Source organism: Chrysemys picta, chromosome 13, assembly GCF_011386835.1.
Source record: "Chrysemys picta bellii isolate R12L10 chromosome 13, ASM1138683v2, whole genome shotgun sequence".
NCBI classification, from domain to species: domain Eukaryota; kingdom Metazoa; phylum Chordata; order Testudines; family Emydidae; genus Chrysemys; species Chrysemys picta.
This window is the reverse complement of record NC_088803.1, coordinates 24,996,823-25,013,978: the sequence shown is the minus strand read 5'-3', so window position 1 is coordinate 25,013,978 and position 17,156 is coordinate 24,996,823. Positions and strand designations below refer to the sequence as shown.

Sequence of the window (17,156 nt, the reverse complement as noted above, 5' to 3'; positions counted from 1 at the left end):
TTGTCAAAATCTGGACTGGCGAGAACAGGCTTTTCAGACAAGATTTTATTTACGTTATCGAAGCCCTCTTGACATGCCCTTATCCATATGACTTTGCTAGGCTTAGTCACTTTACATAGATCTGTGATTGCAGATACAATGTGTGACGTCTGATTAAAATACAATTATGCAAACCTTTGTTACTACTACTATATAATTGCAGCAAATCTTATACAAAATATAACTCATGGCCAGCAAGGGTTAAGCAGCTTGCAGGCTGAATGACCCAGAGCCCACCTTTAAAGTCATATTAGAAAGATATGCGAATGGTAATTAGGGCTATTCATGGTAGATAGGCTAGAACTTTGAAATGCAAACTTATATTGTTAGAAGTTAGAAGTGATACTAATTGTGTGTATCTTTGATGCTAGCCATGTAAACAGACAGTTCCTGTCTGTCACTATAGCTATGGATTCAGAGATAAAAAAGGAATATTAATTAAGGAATTAATTTATGTAACTAATTACTGCTGGTGTTTAGGAAACAAAAGGTTAGATCAAAAGCCTACAGTTTACCACGGGACTGTATGGTCAAGCAAAACTGTATAAAAGACCATTGGATCCTGATTCTGTCATCTCAGATCTGCTTGAAGTTTCATGCAGGGGAATAGGGCTTCCCTAGCCACAAGGACTGAGATCCCAGTTCTGACTGGACTACCCTGAAATATAAACATTGGTCTATAACCTATGGACTATTTCTGAAAAAACTCTTTGCAGCTACAAAGCTCATCATCTCTGCTATGTATCTGAATCTCAAGAATTGAATTCATGTCTGTATGTATCCTGATCTTTTAACCATACTCTCTCTTTTTTCTTTTTTAATAAATTTTAGTTTAGTTAATAAGAATTGGCTGTAAGCATGTATTTGGGTGAGATCTGGAGTATTCAATAACCTGGGAGGTAATGTGTCCGATCCTTTGCGATTGGTAGAACCTTTTCTTTTACATGTTGAAATAAGATTTTCAGAAATCTGACTTGGGTACCTGGATGGAGGCCCGAGGCTGGGTTACTTCAAGGAAACTGTGTTGTTGGCTTCTGAGCAACCAGTGAGGTAATAAAGAAGCCATTTTATGTTGGCTTGGTAAATCTAAGTATTGAAAATATCCACCAGCTTTGGGGATTACCTGCCCCATTCTCTGCAGTTCACCCTGAGTGACCTCAGCTGGCCTCCACTAGGACCCCAGTCACACAATGTCATCACCCATCACAATCCTTCTGTATGGTTTACCAGACCTATTAAAGATCAGGCCTGTTTGATTTGGGTACAGGCCAATTTATAATGGCTTCAAGTTTTAAGGGATGAGGAGTTATTTGACCTCCCCTTCCCAGTGTCCCAAATAAGGAACTCTGGCTGCTCCAATTTTATACCCAGAGGCTTTTATGGTTAGGCCTGACTCTTTGAGCTTTGACCGCACAATTTCCAAGTTTTTTGTGCTCAGACCAAGTGTTGCTAAACGTTGCGATGCTGTCCACATATGTCCATACAAAGTTCTGTAAACCATTTACCATTTGGTTGACCAGCCTCTGAAAAGTGTCTCCTGCATTAATTAAACCAAATATAATCTTGTGAACTCACAGCATCCCTTATCAGTGATGAAAGCACTTATCAAAAGGAATTTGCCAATAACTTCTAGTTAAATCAAAAGAGCTGAGATATTTAGCTTTCCTTAAAAATGACCAGCATGTCATCAGTTCTACACATGGGATACATATCTGGCACTGAGCCAGCACTGAGTTTTCTATAATCAACACAAAACCTTACAGAGTTGTCTTTCTTAGGGATCAAGACCACAGGTGATGCCCAAGAGCGGTCAGACCCTTTAATTACTCCTAATTCTAACATGCTTTGTAGTATTAATTTGTTCCTGCACCTTGCCAGCAGTCCTGTAGGGTCTGCTGGGAGGTGGCTGTGGTCCTTCTGTAATGATTTTAGGAGTTAGCAAGTGTGTTTTCCCTGGCTTGTTAGAAGACACTTTTTTGTGTTCTTGCAGCACAGACAACATCTCTGCCCTTTGAACTGGGGTTAACTCACTGCAGATACAAATGCTTTCCAGAGCTGAGTCAGTTTGGCAATTAAATCAATGAGGTGGTGTTCCTCAGTTTCCCCTTCTCCACAGCAGATCATGTTTACCATGGCTGTCAAGGCTGGATCCCCACTTTGAACTTTAGGGTACAAATGTAGGGGCCTGCATGAAAACTTCTAAGCTTAACTACCAGCTTAGCTCTGGTTCCGCTGCCACCATTTCAATTTTTCCCTTCCTGGGAAGCCTTGAAAAACCTTCACCAATTCCCTGGTGAATACAGATCCAAACCCCTTGGATTTTAAAACAAGGAGAAATTAACCATTCCCCCTCCTTCCTCCCACCAACTCCTGGTGAATACAGTTCCAACCCCCCTGGGATCTACAACAAGGAGAAATTAACCATTCCCCCTCCTTCCTCTCACCAACTCCTGGTGAATCAAGATCCAAACCCCTTGGATCTTAAAACAAGGAAAAATCAATCAGGTTTTTAAAAAGAAGGCTTTTAATTAAAGAAAAAAAGTAAAAATCATCTCTGTAAAATCAGTATGGAAATTAACCTTACAGGGTAATCAAACTTAAAGAGCTCAGAGGATTCCCCTCTAGTCTTAGGTTCAAAGTACAGCAAACAAAGATAAACACTCTAGTAAAAGGTACATTTACAAGTTGAGAAAACAAAGGAAAACTAACACGCCTTGCCTGGCTATTTACTTACAAGTTTGAAATAGGAGAGACTTGTTTAGAAAGATGTGGAGAACCTGGATTGATGTCTGGTCCCTCTCAGTCCCGAGAACGAACACACTCCCAAACAAAGAACACAAACAAAAGCCTTCCCCCCCCCAAGATTTGAAAGTATCTTGTCCCCTTATTGGTCCTTTAGGTCAGATGCCAGCCAGGTTACCTGAGCTTCTTAACCCTTTACAGGGAAAAGGATTTGGCCAGGAGGGATTTTATAGTACTGTACACAGGACAGCTGTTACCCTTCCCTTTATAGTTATGACACAGGTGTGATAGACCTTAAGTCTGTTTACATCTACTAGCTGTGGGACAGCATTACCATGAGTTTTTTTTAACACAATATGTATCTTCATTTACAATATCTATCACCTTGTGATGGGGTGTACCAGGCCCTTTGAGGCCTCCTGATCCTACTCCATCCTACTCCAGGAAATGAGCTGTGAAGGTGGGTCCTCCAGGCCTGCCTAGCAAGGCAGCCAATCAGAGTGCAGCAGGCTCAGTTAAAAGGAGCTGCGGGGGTTGAGCTAGTCAGTTCCTGGCTGGGACCAGAAGCGTAAGGAAGGTGCTCCTTGCTGGAGCTCAAAGGAGAATCAGAAGATGGGTTCTGGTGGCACTAGCATTCAGTGAGGAAGAAGAGGAGTTGTGAACTTCAGCCCTGTGATACGGGTGAAGAGGAAGGGGACATGTGGGAAAAGGCCCAGGGAATGCAGCAGCAGTAGCTATTAAAGGAAGCAGCACGTGGCTGCTATTTGTAGGATCCCTGGGTTGGGACCCAGAGTAGTGGGCAGGCCTGGGTCCCCCATAGTGCCCACTAGCAAAGTGGCCAAAACCCCAAGAAGGAGACAAGTTTTGTTTAAAGAACAGGAGTACTTGTGGCACCTTAGAGACTAACAAATTTATTAGAGCATAAGGTTTCTTGGACTACAGCCCACTTCTTCGGATGCATATAGAGTGGAACATATATTGAGGATATATATATATACACACACAACTCCAACAGGTGGGAGTTGTCTTACCAACTCTGAGAGGCCAATTAAGTAAGAGAAAAAAACTTTTGAAGTGATAATCAAGATAGCCCAGTACAGACAGTTTGATAAAAAGTGTGAGAATACTTACAAGGGGAGATAGAGTCAATGTTTGTAATGGCTCAGCCATTCCCAGTCCTTGTTCAATCCTGAGTTGATTGTATCTAGTTTGCATATCAATTCCAGCTCAGCAGTCTCTCGTTGGAGTCTGTTTTTGAAGTTTTTCTGTTGTAAGATAGCCACCCGCAGGTCTGTCATTGAATGACCAGACAGGTTAAAGTGTTCTCCCACTGGTTTTTGAGTATTATGATTCCTGATGTCAGATTTGTGTCCATTAATTCTTTTGCGTAGAGACTGTCCGGTTTGGCCAATGTACATGGCAGTGGGGCATTGCTGGCACATGATGGCAAGTTTTGTTTAGAAGCCCAAGCACAGGGCTGGAATTTAAAGCACTCAGAGAAGGGCTGAAGACCCTGCAGAGCACCAGCCATTTGTTGGACTTTGTTATCCCAGAGGGGGAATGAACTTGAAGGAGGGACCTGGCTGGAGAGCTGGGGTAATAATAACCAAGAAAGGTAAAGAGTCTCCAGGAAGAAAGCCCTGGTTGTACTGCTCTATACCAGGGCAGGCAGGGACTTAAAGCTAACTCAAAAGTGGCTGAGAACTGAGCCCAGACATGGGGCTAAAGACATTAACAGTGGCACAGGGAAAGGCCTTGTTGGACCTTTTACCCCAGAAGGGGTTCATCCATCCACCTATTGACTGAGTGACTTAGGTGATGGGCTGAGCCACTTAAGACCCACCTGATGAGAGCAATAGCCCACAGTGGGAGCTGCAAGCAGAGAAAGGAAAGAGTGCAGGACTGCACCCAGCCAACAGGAGGTGCTCACAAGAGGTGTGGTGCCCCATCACACCTCAAAAGGTCCTTCTCAAGAATTTTCCATTTTGTACTTTTTCACAGGGCACAATATCAACACCAAGTCCCCTGTTTCAGAAGAGCATGAAAGATATTTTGCATATGGCTAAGTCTATTAACATGGTAACCTGTAGCAAAAGGGAATATCATGCTGGGATCCCACAGGGAGCGGGAGGGGAAGGGAGGGGAGGAGAGGAAAGGCTGGATAGCTCAGTGGTTTGAGCATCCGCCTGCTAAACCCAGGGATGCGAGTTCAATCCTTGAGGGGACCATTTAGGAATCTGGGGCAAAAATCTGTCAGGGACAGTACTTGGTCCTGCTAGTGAAGGCCAGGGACTGGACTTGATGACCTTTCAAGGTCCCTTCCAGCTCTATGAGATAGGTATATCTCCATATAATAAAAATAAATAAATAAATTGGAGTGGTAAAGTCAGGGGTGAAAGTAACTTAAAGGATTTACTGGTATGCTGGAGTCCTGAGTGGGGCGTGGCCTCAACCAGAAGAGGTGGGGCCTTTCAAGATTTAAGGGCCCAGGGTTCTGACCCCTGCAGGGAGCCCTGGACCCTTTAAATCACCGCCGGAGAAGCCAGTCCGGCTCTTGCCGGTATGCCGTACCAGACTGTACCGGCTTACTTTCACCTCTGGGTAAAGGCCAAGAAACAGCAGAAAGGAGGTCTCTCTGAGGCCTGGTCCACACTAACCCTCCACTTCGGACTAAGGTATGCAAATTCAGCTACGTTAATAACGTAGCTGAATTCAAAGTACCTTAGTCCGAACTTACCGCGGGTCCAGACGCGGCACAGAGGCTCCCCCGTCGATGCCGCGTACTCCTCTCGCCAAGCTGGAGTACCGGCGTCGACGGCAAGTACTTCCGGGATCGATCCGGGATCGATTTATCGCGTCTAGACAAGACGCGATAAATCGATCTCAGAAGATCGATCGCTTACATCCGGACCAGGAAGTAAGTATAGACATACCCTAACTCTTCTGCAGCAGAAGGAACCAGGGTGTTTCCAGGATAGGGGTAGAGGTGGGGAGGCTAGCTCCTGCACAGCAGAGAAAAGCAGCCTGCCCTCAGGGCTGGGGTGGAGCAGGAGGAGGAGATGGCTCCAATTACTAATGAAGCTGTCCCAGATATCAGCTGCCAGTGATCCCACTCTAGAGAGTATCACAGGGCATGTCCTGATGGGGAAAGGTGGGTTTTTTTGTTTTGTTTTTTAGCAAATGGGAGTTTGTTTAGGGAGGTTGCTATTGGGGGGAAAAAACAAAACACCCTGGGCAGCCCTATAAGCAGTTGAGTGTGCCCACCCAGCACAATGGGGAATTAATATTTTTAGCACATGGTTGTCCTTTTGCTGGTCACTTGGAGGCACAGAGAACCTATGACAGGTTAAAGAGAAATTCTACTGGGCCAGGAATACAGAACAATGTGAGGAATTACTGCAGGTCTTGTGAAGTCTGTCAAAAAAGGAAAACACCTGTAGTACCCCAGGAAGTTGCTCTACTCTCCTTGCCTGTGATACAAGAGGTATTTCAGAGGGTAGCAATGGACATTGTGGGACCTATGCCATGCCCTACCTGAAAGGGAAGAAATATCTTGGTGATGGTGGATTTTGCCACTAGAGATCCTGAAGCCGTAGTTCTGACTAACATTGAGTCAGAATCTGTGGCAAGAGACCTTCTCACTAGCTTCAGCAGAGTGGGTTTCCCTAGAGCAGGGGTGGGCAAACTACAGCCTGGGGGCCACATGCGGCCCTTCAGACATTTTAATCTGGCCCTTGAGCTCCAGCTGGGGAGCAGGGCACAGGGCTTTCCCCACTCCAGCGCTCCAGCTGGGGAGCAGGGTCAGGGGCTTGCCCTGCTCCGCACAGCTCCTAGAAGCAGTGGCATGTCCCTCCTCTGGCTTCTACACATGGGGCAGCCAGGGGGCTCCGAACGCTGCCTCCACCCCAAGCACTGTCTCCGCAGCTCACATTAGCCGGGAACCACGGCCAATGGGAACTGCCGGGGGTGCCTGCAAACACGGCAGCGTGCAAAGCTGCCTGGCTGCTCCTCCATGTAGGAACTGGTGGGAGGACATGCCGCTGCTTCTGGGACATGCTGCTGCTTGAGGTAAGCGCCACCCGGAGCCTGCCCCCCTGCCCCACTCTCGTGCCCCAACTCTCTGCCCCAGTCCTGATCCCTCTCCTACCCTCCAAACCCCTCAGTCCCAGCCCCACTCAGAGTCTGTACACCCAGCTGGAGCCCTCACACCCCTGCCCCAGTCTGGAGCCTCCTCCTGCACCCTGAACTCCTCAGTTCTGGCCCCACCCCAGATCCTGCACCCCCAGCTGGAGCCCTTATCCCCTCCCACACCCCAACCCCCTATTTCATGAGCATTCATGGCCCCCCATACAATTTCCATACCCAGATGTGGCCCTCCAGTCAAAAAGTTTGCCCACCCCTCCCTAGAGAGATTTTTATGACTTTGGATCAAATTTCATGTCTCAATTTCCATAGCTCACTGAATAGCTATGTGGGGGTGCAACTAAAAGCTACCTCATATCCCCCAGAAATAAATAGTTTGGTGGAAAGATTCAGTGTGACCCTAAAAATCTAGGCCGGGAATGTCTGCAAATAAAGGGTTCAAGATTGGGACTAATTAATAATATATTTGCTGTTTACTTATAGGGCGGTTTCAAGAATCAACTAGGTTCTCCCCCATTTGTCCTCCTATACAGCCAGAAAGTCAGGGAACCCCTAGATCTCAGAGACTCTTGGGAAGGGGAAATTGAAGCAGAAGAAGAGTCAGAAACTAAATATGTTCAAAGGTTCAGAAACGAGTTAAAACATTGTTCAATAACCAACGAGTTAAAAGACATGTTGGTTATTGTACAATCTAACCTCAAAGACAGTCAGTCCAGACAAAAGGCATAGTATGATAAACATGCTTATAAACACCCTTTTGAAATAAGAGACTTGGTGTTGGTATTATGCCTTGTGGAAAAGTGCAAAATGCAAAATTCTTGGACTACATTGAATGTCTGACGTGTATCCTGTATGCAGTGTGGTTGTAGCTGTCTTGGTCTCAGGATATTAGAGAGACAAGGTGGCTGTGTGGCTTGAAAGCTTGTCTCTCTTACCACCAGCAGTAAATAAAAGAGATTACCTCCCCCCACCTTGTCTTTTTGGTATGTACCCTGGGCTTTTAATTTTATTTCAATACTTTAACCATCATAAGAAAATTGCAACATGGATAAAAAATGGATACTTGTATAAAACCACAAAAAAAACCTGTTCTGGGTGACTTCCTTTCCCCTCTCAGTTAATTTATTTTTGTCCAACTCTTATCTCTGAAGTCCTGACACTTTACTACATATTCACAAGACACTTTGAGAATTCTCATTGATTAGAATAACTATAATTGTTATAATCCAGCAGTTCTCAAAATGTGGATCATGACCCCAGAGTGGGTCATGAGTTCATTTTAATGGGGTCGCCAGGACCGGCCTTAGACTCACTGAGACCCAGGGCAGAAAGCTGAAGCCCAAGCCCCGCTGCCCCAGGCTGAAGCCAAAGCCCAAGAAACGTAGTTTCATAGGGCCCCAGGCAACTGCCATGCTTGCTACCCCCTAACACCGGCCCTGATTCTAGAATAACACAGGGGCACTGGGGTCATGTCGTAATTCTTGTTGTCAGAAGGGAGGCACAGTGCAATGAAGTCTGAGAACTGTTGTATAATCTACTGTTTTGTATGTGTCATTCTAAAGTGTAGAACAAACCGTTAGTAAACTTTCTGTAACTATTCTTTGAAATGTGCTGCATGTGTCCATTTCACTGTAGATGCATGCGTGCGCCGAGCACAGTCGCTGGAAATTTTCCCTTCAGTGTACTCATTGGGTTGACTCTGGTGCTGCATGCTGACAACATCAGTATAAGGGCCCAGTTGACCCCGTACCCATCAGTTCCTTCTTTCTTTCTGAAGAGGGTCCCATAATCCTCTTATTGAGGGGTAGGGCCACTTTTGACGGGCCCACAGTGGCCAGGAGCTAGGTAAGGCTATGGGAGGATTCTTTTACTACCTCTGCTTGCAAGCCTAAGTTCGTGGTCACCCTCTTCAACAGCTCTTGGTAGGCCTTGAAGTCATCTTGAGGGGGTGATATGCCCACTCTTGACCACCTCATCTGGGAAGGCGCCTGCACTGGCTGGGAGCCTCTCTTTCCTTCTGCACCAGTGGGAACCGGATCCTGAAGGTCAGCACCAGGCTTGATACCAGAGTGCTGGTCGGGCACTGCCCCATGGGACAGAGGAGACCTTCTCTAAAAGGCCCCAAAGTAAAAGCGTCTTATGTGGGACTCTGGTATCGAGGGGAATCCCCACAGATTCCAAAAGGGTCACTGCATTGTCATAGGCATAGGCCTATGACCACTGGGCCCGGCCATCAGTGGCACTCCTGTACCCAGGTCCATGGCAGGGTAGGGTTGACAGGAAGGTTAACAAGAGTGACTCCTCAGACAGGAGTATGACCCAATGATGTGTCTTCCCCTGGGGACTACGGAGGTGTGGTTCCTGTTGGTGCCGGTGCAGGAAAGCTTGTGTTGCGGCCAGCAAGGACAGTTTTCCTCTGGATGTTACCATGGGTCCTGGAACCAGATAAGAGCTGGTAGCTATGTGCTCCCTCTTGCCCACCGGCAGCACCGCCGCTGACTCTATATTGCTGGTAACAGCGGTACTGAGAGCGCCAGCACATCTCTGGCCACAGCAAATGCCTCCAGCATGGACAGCCCCAGGTGCGGACGGCTCATCCAGGACCAGATTCAACAGTACCTGCAGATGGGCCACAGTCAACTGTTCTGCCTGCAATGTCGAGGCAGAGGAGTGGCCTGACTTAGATCGCACTTCGCTCTGTTCTCCATTCCTGGCTTCTTCAGAATAGGGGAATGCCCCTTCTCAGCCAGCTGCTTCTTATGCTTCTTTCCCTGCACAAGGGATGATGAATGGTGCTGGGACTCCTGTATGGCAGGATGAGTGCTCTGCACCAACACTGAAGTACTCAGGGCCAAGTTCAAATGGCTTGGCTTGGAGGAAGAGCGAAGCACTGCATTCGTCAAAAGGACCTTTAACCTGGCCTCCCGATCCTTCTTTGTATGAGGGAGGAGAGATAGGCATCTTATGGCAAATCTGACCGCGATCCCCGATGTGAGCCTCACCTTTAAGAAACTAGAGTGTGTGTTGCTCAAAGGCATACCTTGTTGCAGGAGGCACAAGGCTTGAAGCCCAGTGACCCAGGCATATGTCCGCACCAGGAGTGGATGAAACTCTGCTGATGGAGAAGCGCCAACTAAACTATCAACTATTTACACTCTAACTATACAAAATATTAAGAAAACGAAAATAAACAAAGACCATGGAGAACAGTTTGCTGTAGCAAGGACAGCAGTTCCAGCAACCGTCATGGGCAGTAAGAAGTAGCTGAGGGTCACAGGGTTGACCAGACCCTTATACCAACACTATGTGTGTGCAGCACCAGAGTTGACCCAACTGGTACCACAGAGGCATAAGCTTCCAGCAACTGTGCTTGTGGCATGCACACTCCTACAATGGAAGTGTGCTATCACTTGAAGAATTACAAGCTCTTTAGAGCAAGGACCATATCTTATGTATTTTCACAGTGCCTAGTGCATCTGCCTCTCTGGTAAAGCAAACACGTAGAACATTTATGATGTTCTTCAGAAATTAAAATGCATATTTAATGGAGGAACGATGTTTTTTCCATGTAAACCACGTGTTTCACATACTTATGTTAAACAAAATGGAAAGTGGCTAAAACTTAGTCTCCCTAAGTCTCTCTTATTGAAGCTGTTCCTCTGGCAGGGAGAGGTGACTTGAACCTGGCTATCTCAGAACGCACGAGTGCTATACCCCAGGGGCTGAAAGTTACAAGGTGGGCAGCACTACTTCTTCCCCCCAGCCCCCTCATCTGGGGGGAGGTGGACATCTGCCTTGCTTATTCTTACAATAAATGTAAAGCCACCTGACTCCAGGAGAAGGGTTCTCACTAATGGGTTGCTAGCAGATATGCACCTCTCTGCAGTCTGGACCTATCTCAGAGAGGAGTGGCGCTTAGGACACTCCCCTTTGGTCAGCCTCTCCCAGGGGCAAGGTCCTTCCATTTTAGGTTTTTACCAAAACATTCCCAGGTTTTACAATAGCTATTACTTAGTTTTTACCAATTTTCACTCACACTTTGGACCATTAAACTACATGAAAATACTGATTGTTAAGCAAATCCAATAAATCACATTAGGTAGGTGTTTGTTAATAATAAGTTAGTCTGACTGTAAATGCAAGGCTAGCTGTTTAAAGTAAGGCAATGTAGTGGAACGAACACACGCACACGCACACGCACACACACACAGTATTTGAGTTCTAGAAAAAAGTAGAACTCCCCAGACCCACTCCAGGAGAGATGACAGTTAAGTAACTTGGACAGACCGTCTGGAAGATGGCAGCTGGGTAACCTGGGCTGCCAAGCCACCATTTCATCTTCCAGAATGGAGAGCCAGATCAGAAGTACTCTCCCCCCCACCCCGGTATCCTCCCATCCCACAGTATTTACCCTGAAAACTGTGAAGTTAACTTTTTGCACCAATTTATAGCACCCTTTTAAAAAATGTTGTAATGAACACTGATAAATTCCCAAGAAATTTTAAACAAAATAAACTAAAACAAAGGGCCTTGACCATTGGCTACCTTGGTTTCTCCACACCTAGCCTGCTGGCTTTTGTGAATCAATCTAAGATGCCTATCTCTCCCCATTCATGGTATAAGGAGCCTAGGCGTCTAACTCAGGCTTTGTGGAATTGCAATGTTGTTCCTGTGATTTTCTAAGTGCCTAAAAGTTAGGAATTGTGATGCCTACCATGGCAATGCCTAAGTCCCTTTGTGAATTTGGGCCTAAATACTCAAGGTATGACAGCCAAAGTATTGTCATGGATCAGAAACTGGCTACAAGACAGAAAACAAGTAGGAAGAAAGAGTCAATTTTCATCATAGCAGAAGGTTAACAGCAGCTGCTTCAAAGGTCTGTACTAGGCTATTCAATATATTTACTAACAATATGGAAGAGGATGGCCACATTTGCAGACAACAAAATTATTTGGGCTAGTCAAGACTGGAGAGGGCTGCAAAGAGCTTCACCAAGATCTAACTAAGCCAAGTGAATGGGCAGCACAATGGGAGATTAAATTCAATTCTGATGCCAAGTAATGCACATTGTAGGGAATAAATGGAACCTCTTATACACCTTATAGGATGTTCTAAATTAACTATCAGCTCAGTAAGAGACATGGTCTGCTTAATGAAAACCTCTCTAAGCCACAGCAATCAACAGCAAACAAAATGTGAGGATGTATAAGGAATTAGAGACTACTGGCATGGCACACCTCACCTGGAATGTGTTCAATTCAGTATTAAATGCCATATCCGTATAGAAACTGAATCCTGATAGTTTTGTCGTATCTCTCACATTGTTGAGAATGACTCTTGAGAAAGCTTGTGTGTAGTACATGTGACAATTCCACTGAGCAATATTTTAAGGATCAAGATAAATTCTTTTCACTCTAGTAACTTGATAGTTGTTGGAAAGGAAATTACGCAAAATCATATGCTTGGCTTTTGTGTGTTGGGGGGAAAAATCTGTCAGTAAAATGAATTTAAAGAGTTCTCAGAACTTAAACACTGCAGCCTTTTCTCATTTCTTATTCCCTGCTGCCATCTATTTGGCATTATTTTACTCACTGGCCCTGTCTACACAAGGAAATTGATCTGTGGTTGACAGATGTCAATCACAGCACCCAAGGTTTTAGTTGCTGAAGTAGATAAAGCCAATTTAAGCATAACACTACTTACAGAAAGCATGATTCAAAGGTAAATTTCCTAGTATATGTAGGCCACTGAAAACTATAGGAATTTTTTAAAAATTCTAACGTTTCACCTTTTTACTATTGTCTTAAACTTAGGCCTGGTCTACACTAGGCGTTTATGTCGAAGTTAGCGCCGTTAAATCGAATTAACCCTGCACCCGTCCACACTGCGATGCTATTTAGTTCGACATAGAGGTCTCTTTAATTCGACTTCTGTACTCCTCCCCGACGAGGGGAGTAGCGCTAAATTCGACATGGCCATGTCGATTTAGGCTAGGTGTGGATGGAAATCGACGCTAATAGCTCCGGGAGCTATCCCACAGTGCACCACTCTGTTGACGCTCTGGACAGCAGTGCGAGCTCGGATGCTCTGACCAGCCACACAGGAAAAGCCCCGGGAAAATTTGAATTTGAATTCCTTTTCCTGTCTGGCCAGTTTGAATCTCATTTCCTGTCTGGACATCGTGGCGAGCACAGCAGCACTGGCAACGATGCAGAGCTCTCCAGCAGTGATGGCCGTGCAGTCTGGGAATAGAAAGAGAGCCCCAGCATGGACTGATCGTGAAGTCTTGGATCTCATCGCTGTGTGGGGCGATGAGTCCGTGCTTTCCGAGCTGCGATCCAAAAGAAGGAATGCAAAGATCTACGAGAAGATCTCTAAAGACATGGCAGAGAGAGGATACAGCCGGGATGCAACGCAGTGCCGCGTGAAAATCAAGGAGCTGAGACAAGGCTACCAGAAGACCAAAGAGGCAAACGGACGCTCCGGATCCCATCCCCAGACATCCCGTTTCTACGAGGCACTGCATTCCATCCTCGGTGCTGCCGCCACCACTACCCCACCAGTGACCGTGGACTCTGAGGATGGGATACTGTCCACGGCCGGTTCCTCAGACATGTTAGGGGACGGGGAAGATGAGGAAGGAGATGAGGAGGGCGAGGCAGTTGGCAGCTCTCACAACGCTGATTTCCCCGACAGCCAGGATCTCTTCATCACCCTTACAGAGATCCCCTACGAAGCGTCCCCAGCCATTACCCCGGACACAGAATCTGGTGAAGGATCAGCCAGTAAGTGTTGTAAACATCTAAACATTTATTTTTAACAAAACAGGAATATTAACAATTAAAAGAATGGGTTGTTCATGATTAGTGTGCCCTAGGCGCTTAACGGTTTAGTAAGGGGCAGTGCAAGTTTTGAAAAGAAATCTAGCAATGTCCGGTTTTCAGTGATTGTCCTGCACAAGCCGCTCTACTGTGTATTCCCTGCTACTGCAGCTACAGTAAAATGCGGTCTATATGTGCGGGGATAGAGCAGTAATCCTCCTGGGACATCTCGATGAAGCTCTCCTGGAGGTAACTTGAAAGCCGTTGCATGAGGTTCTTGGGGAGAGCGGCCTTATTGGGTCCTCCGAAGTACGACACGTTGCCGCGCCACGAGATTATCAGGTACTCGGGGATCATTGCTCTGCACAGCAGGGCGGCATACGGCCCTGGTCTTTGGAGGCTTTCCCGGAGCATTCTCTCTTTGTCGCTCTCGGAGATCCTCATCAGGGTGATGTCGGCCATGGTGACCTGCTTTTAATTAGGTAGGGGAATGTTAGTGTTGGGACTGCTTTCCCGTTCCTTTACAGAACTGTCACCGCTGGTTTGCAGCCACGCGGTGGAGGCGGGAGAGGGGCAGCCGAAAGGGATCATTCCCGGGGACAGCCGCGAGGGGGTGGGACAGGGGCAGAGTTCCCGCTTGCCGGATTGCTGGCAGCAGGGACTGACATTGATTTAAATGTGAAATGAGGCCAGTGGTAATATAAAAGTTTTAAACTGCCACAAGTGTACGGCTTACCATGTCTGCCTGCAACAGAAATTCCGTTGTGCTGCCTCGCTTCTCAAATGTGCTGTTCAAGACCCCAGGCACAGAATGCGAAGGCCGAGAATTCGACCTTGTGCTGAGTGCGCATGTGAAAGGTGCTGTGCATGGTCTTGTTCACAGAGAAAGACTATGTTCTTTGTTCACAACTACATTTATCTTTCAGAGGAATTCACTCCCTTTTTCCCATTTCCACAGCCCCGTCTGCGACTGTCTCACAACCTAGCCTGGAATCACACTCCCAGAGGCTAGCGCGGATTAGGCGTAGGAAGAAGAGGACACGGGAGGACATGTTCTCTGAGCTTATGGCCTCTTCCCAAGCCCAGGCAGCACAGCAGACCCAGTGGCGGGAGAACTTGACCCGAATGCACCAAGCCAACATGGATCGGGAGGAGAGGTGGCGGCAGGAAGACCAGCAGGCGACTCAAACGCTGCTTGGACTACTGAGGGAGCAAACGGACACGCTCCGGCGCCTTGTGGATGTTCTGCAGGAACGGAGGCAGGAGGACAGAGCCCCGCTGCAGTCCATCTCTAACCGCCCTCCCCCGCCACCAAGTCCCATACCCACCTCACCCAAAGTGCAAAGAAGGAGAGGCGGCAGAGTCCCTGCTAACTCTCACTCCACCCCTGCAGAGAGCTCTAGTAGCAGAAGGCTCTCATTTCCCAAAATTTGAAAAGTTCTTTCCTTCCCGCCTGACACAAGCCCACGTCCAAGTTTCACCTCCCAATGCCATGTGTAGTTGATAATAAAAAATTCGTTTCTGTTAACTACTGTTTCAATCATGTTCTTTTGGAGGAGGAGGGGAAAGGGGGTTGGAAATTGGACAGGACAGTCTCCTTTGGCAGGGTACATAGTCGGGGGCAGGCACAGCAGCAGGGCACATACACAGTGCAGTGATGCAGTGACTAGTTGCCCCGGTTAGTCTGGGAGGTTGTTTTGATGTAATGTTGGGGGGGGTGGGTTGCTCTGTGACTTTGTGGCGGGGGAGGGCAGTTACAGATCTTAAGCGCCGGTCCTTAGACAGGATCACAGAGCCACACAGCATGGGATCTGTAACCGTCCTCCCCCTGCCACAAAGTCAAATAGACCTCCCATACACACAGTCCCGATCAGGAGGGGTGACAGGCTCCGTTGAAACAAGCATCCCACCGCAGCGGAGCCTGTCAATCCTTGAGTTTAGAAGCTGCATTCGCATCACAACACTAGACCCGCCCCGCACCACAGTCTGCGTCCCAGTTTTAAAAAATTCCCGCTAAAACAGTATTAAAGAAAACGGTGTGCTTTAACAAAGTAGAACTATTTTTATTTCGACACGTGTGTTGGAGGGGGGGTGAAGGGGGTATGTAACTGGATAGGATAGTCAACATTACCTGGGTAAAGAAACGGGGGCAGGTTTAGCTTCTCAGTACACAAACTATAAAATCACAGGTTACCCTGCTCACTCAGGAACTTTGCTTTCAAAGCCTCCCGGATGCACAGCGCTTCCCGCTGGTCTCTTCTAATCGCCCGGCTGTCTGGCTGTGAGTAATCACCAGCCAGGCTATTTTCCTCAACCTCCCACCCCGCCATAAAGGTCTCCCCCTTGCTCTCACAGAGATTGTGGAGCACACAGCAAGCTGCTATAACAATGGGGATATTGGTTTCGCTGAGATCACAGCGAGTCAGTAAGCTTCTCCATCTCCCCTTGAGACGGCCAAAAGCACACTCCACCACCATTCTGCACTTGCTCAGCCGGTAGTTGAAGAGTTCTTTTTCAGTGTCCAGGGCGCCAGTATAGGGCTTCATGAGCCAGGGCATTAGCGGGTAGGCTGGGTCCCCGAGGATGACTATAGGCATCTCCACATCCCCAACAGTTATTTTGTGGTCCGGGAAGTAAATACCTTGTTGCAGCCGTCTAAACAGACCAGAGTTCCTGAAAACACGAGCGTCATGAACCTTGCCCGGCCATCCCACGTAGATGTTGGTAAAACGTCCCCTGTGGTCCACCAGTGCTTGCAGCACCATGGAAAAGTAGCCCTTTCGGTTAATGTACTGGCTGGCCTGGTGGTCCGGTGCCAGGATAGGGATGTGAGTTCCATCTATGGCCCCACCGCAGTTTGGGAATCCCATCGCTGCGAAGCCATCTATGATCGCCTCCACGTTTCCCAGGGTCACTACCTTTGGCAGCAGTACATCAACGATTGCCTTCGCTACTTGCATCACAACAACCCCCACGGTAGATTTGCCCACCCCAAACTGGTTCGCGACTGACCGGTAGCTGTCTGGCGTTGCAAGCTTCCACAGGGCTATGGCCACTCGCTTCTGTACACTCAGTGCAGCTCGCAACCGGGTGTCACTGCGCTTCAGGGCAGGGGACAGCAACTCACAAAGTTCCAGGAAAGTTCCCTTCCGCATGCGAAAGTTTCGCAGCCACTGGGATTCATCCCAGACCTGCAGCACTATGCGGTCCCACCACTCAGTGCTTGTCTCCCGTGCCCAGAATCGCCGTTCCACGGCATCAACATGACCCATTGCCACTGTGATGTCCTCGGCGCTGGGTCGCCTGCTTTCTGACAGGTCTGTGCTACTCTCAGACTTCAGGACATCACCGCGGTGCCGTAGCCTCCTTGCCTGACTTTTCTGCATCTGCCTCAGGGAAACCTTTATGATA

At 47.5% G+C, this 17,156-nt stretch overlaps 1 protein-coding gene across 1 annotated transcript; it reads left to right on the top strand.

Moving 5' to 3' along the window:
* Positions 1–12,990: 12,990 nt before the first annotated feature.
* On the top strand, positions 12,991–15,273 carry LOC135975298 (uncharacterized). Its single transcript, XM_065565671.1, has 2 exons — positions 12,991–13,709; positions 14,704–15,273. Exons 1-2 carry the CDS (start codon positions 13,133–13,135, stop codon positions 15,177–15,179), a joined length of 1,053 nt encoding a protein of 350 aa, XP_065421743.1. The 5' UTR covers positions 12,991–13,132; the 3' UTR covers positions 15,180–15,273.
* Positions 15,274–17,156: the final 1,883 nt, after the last annotated feature.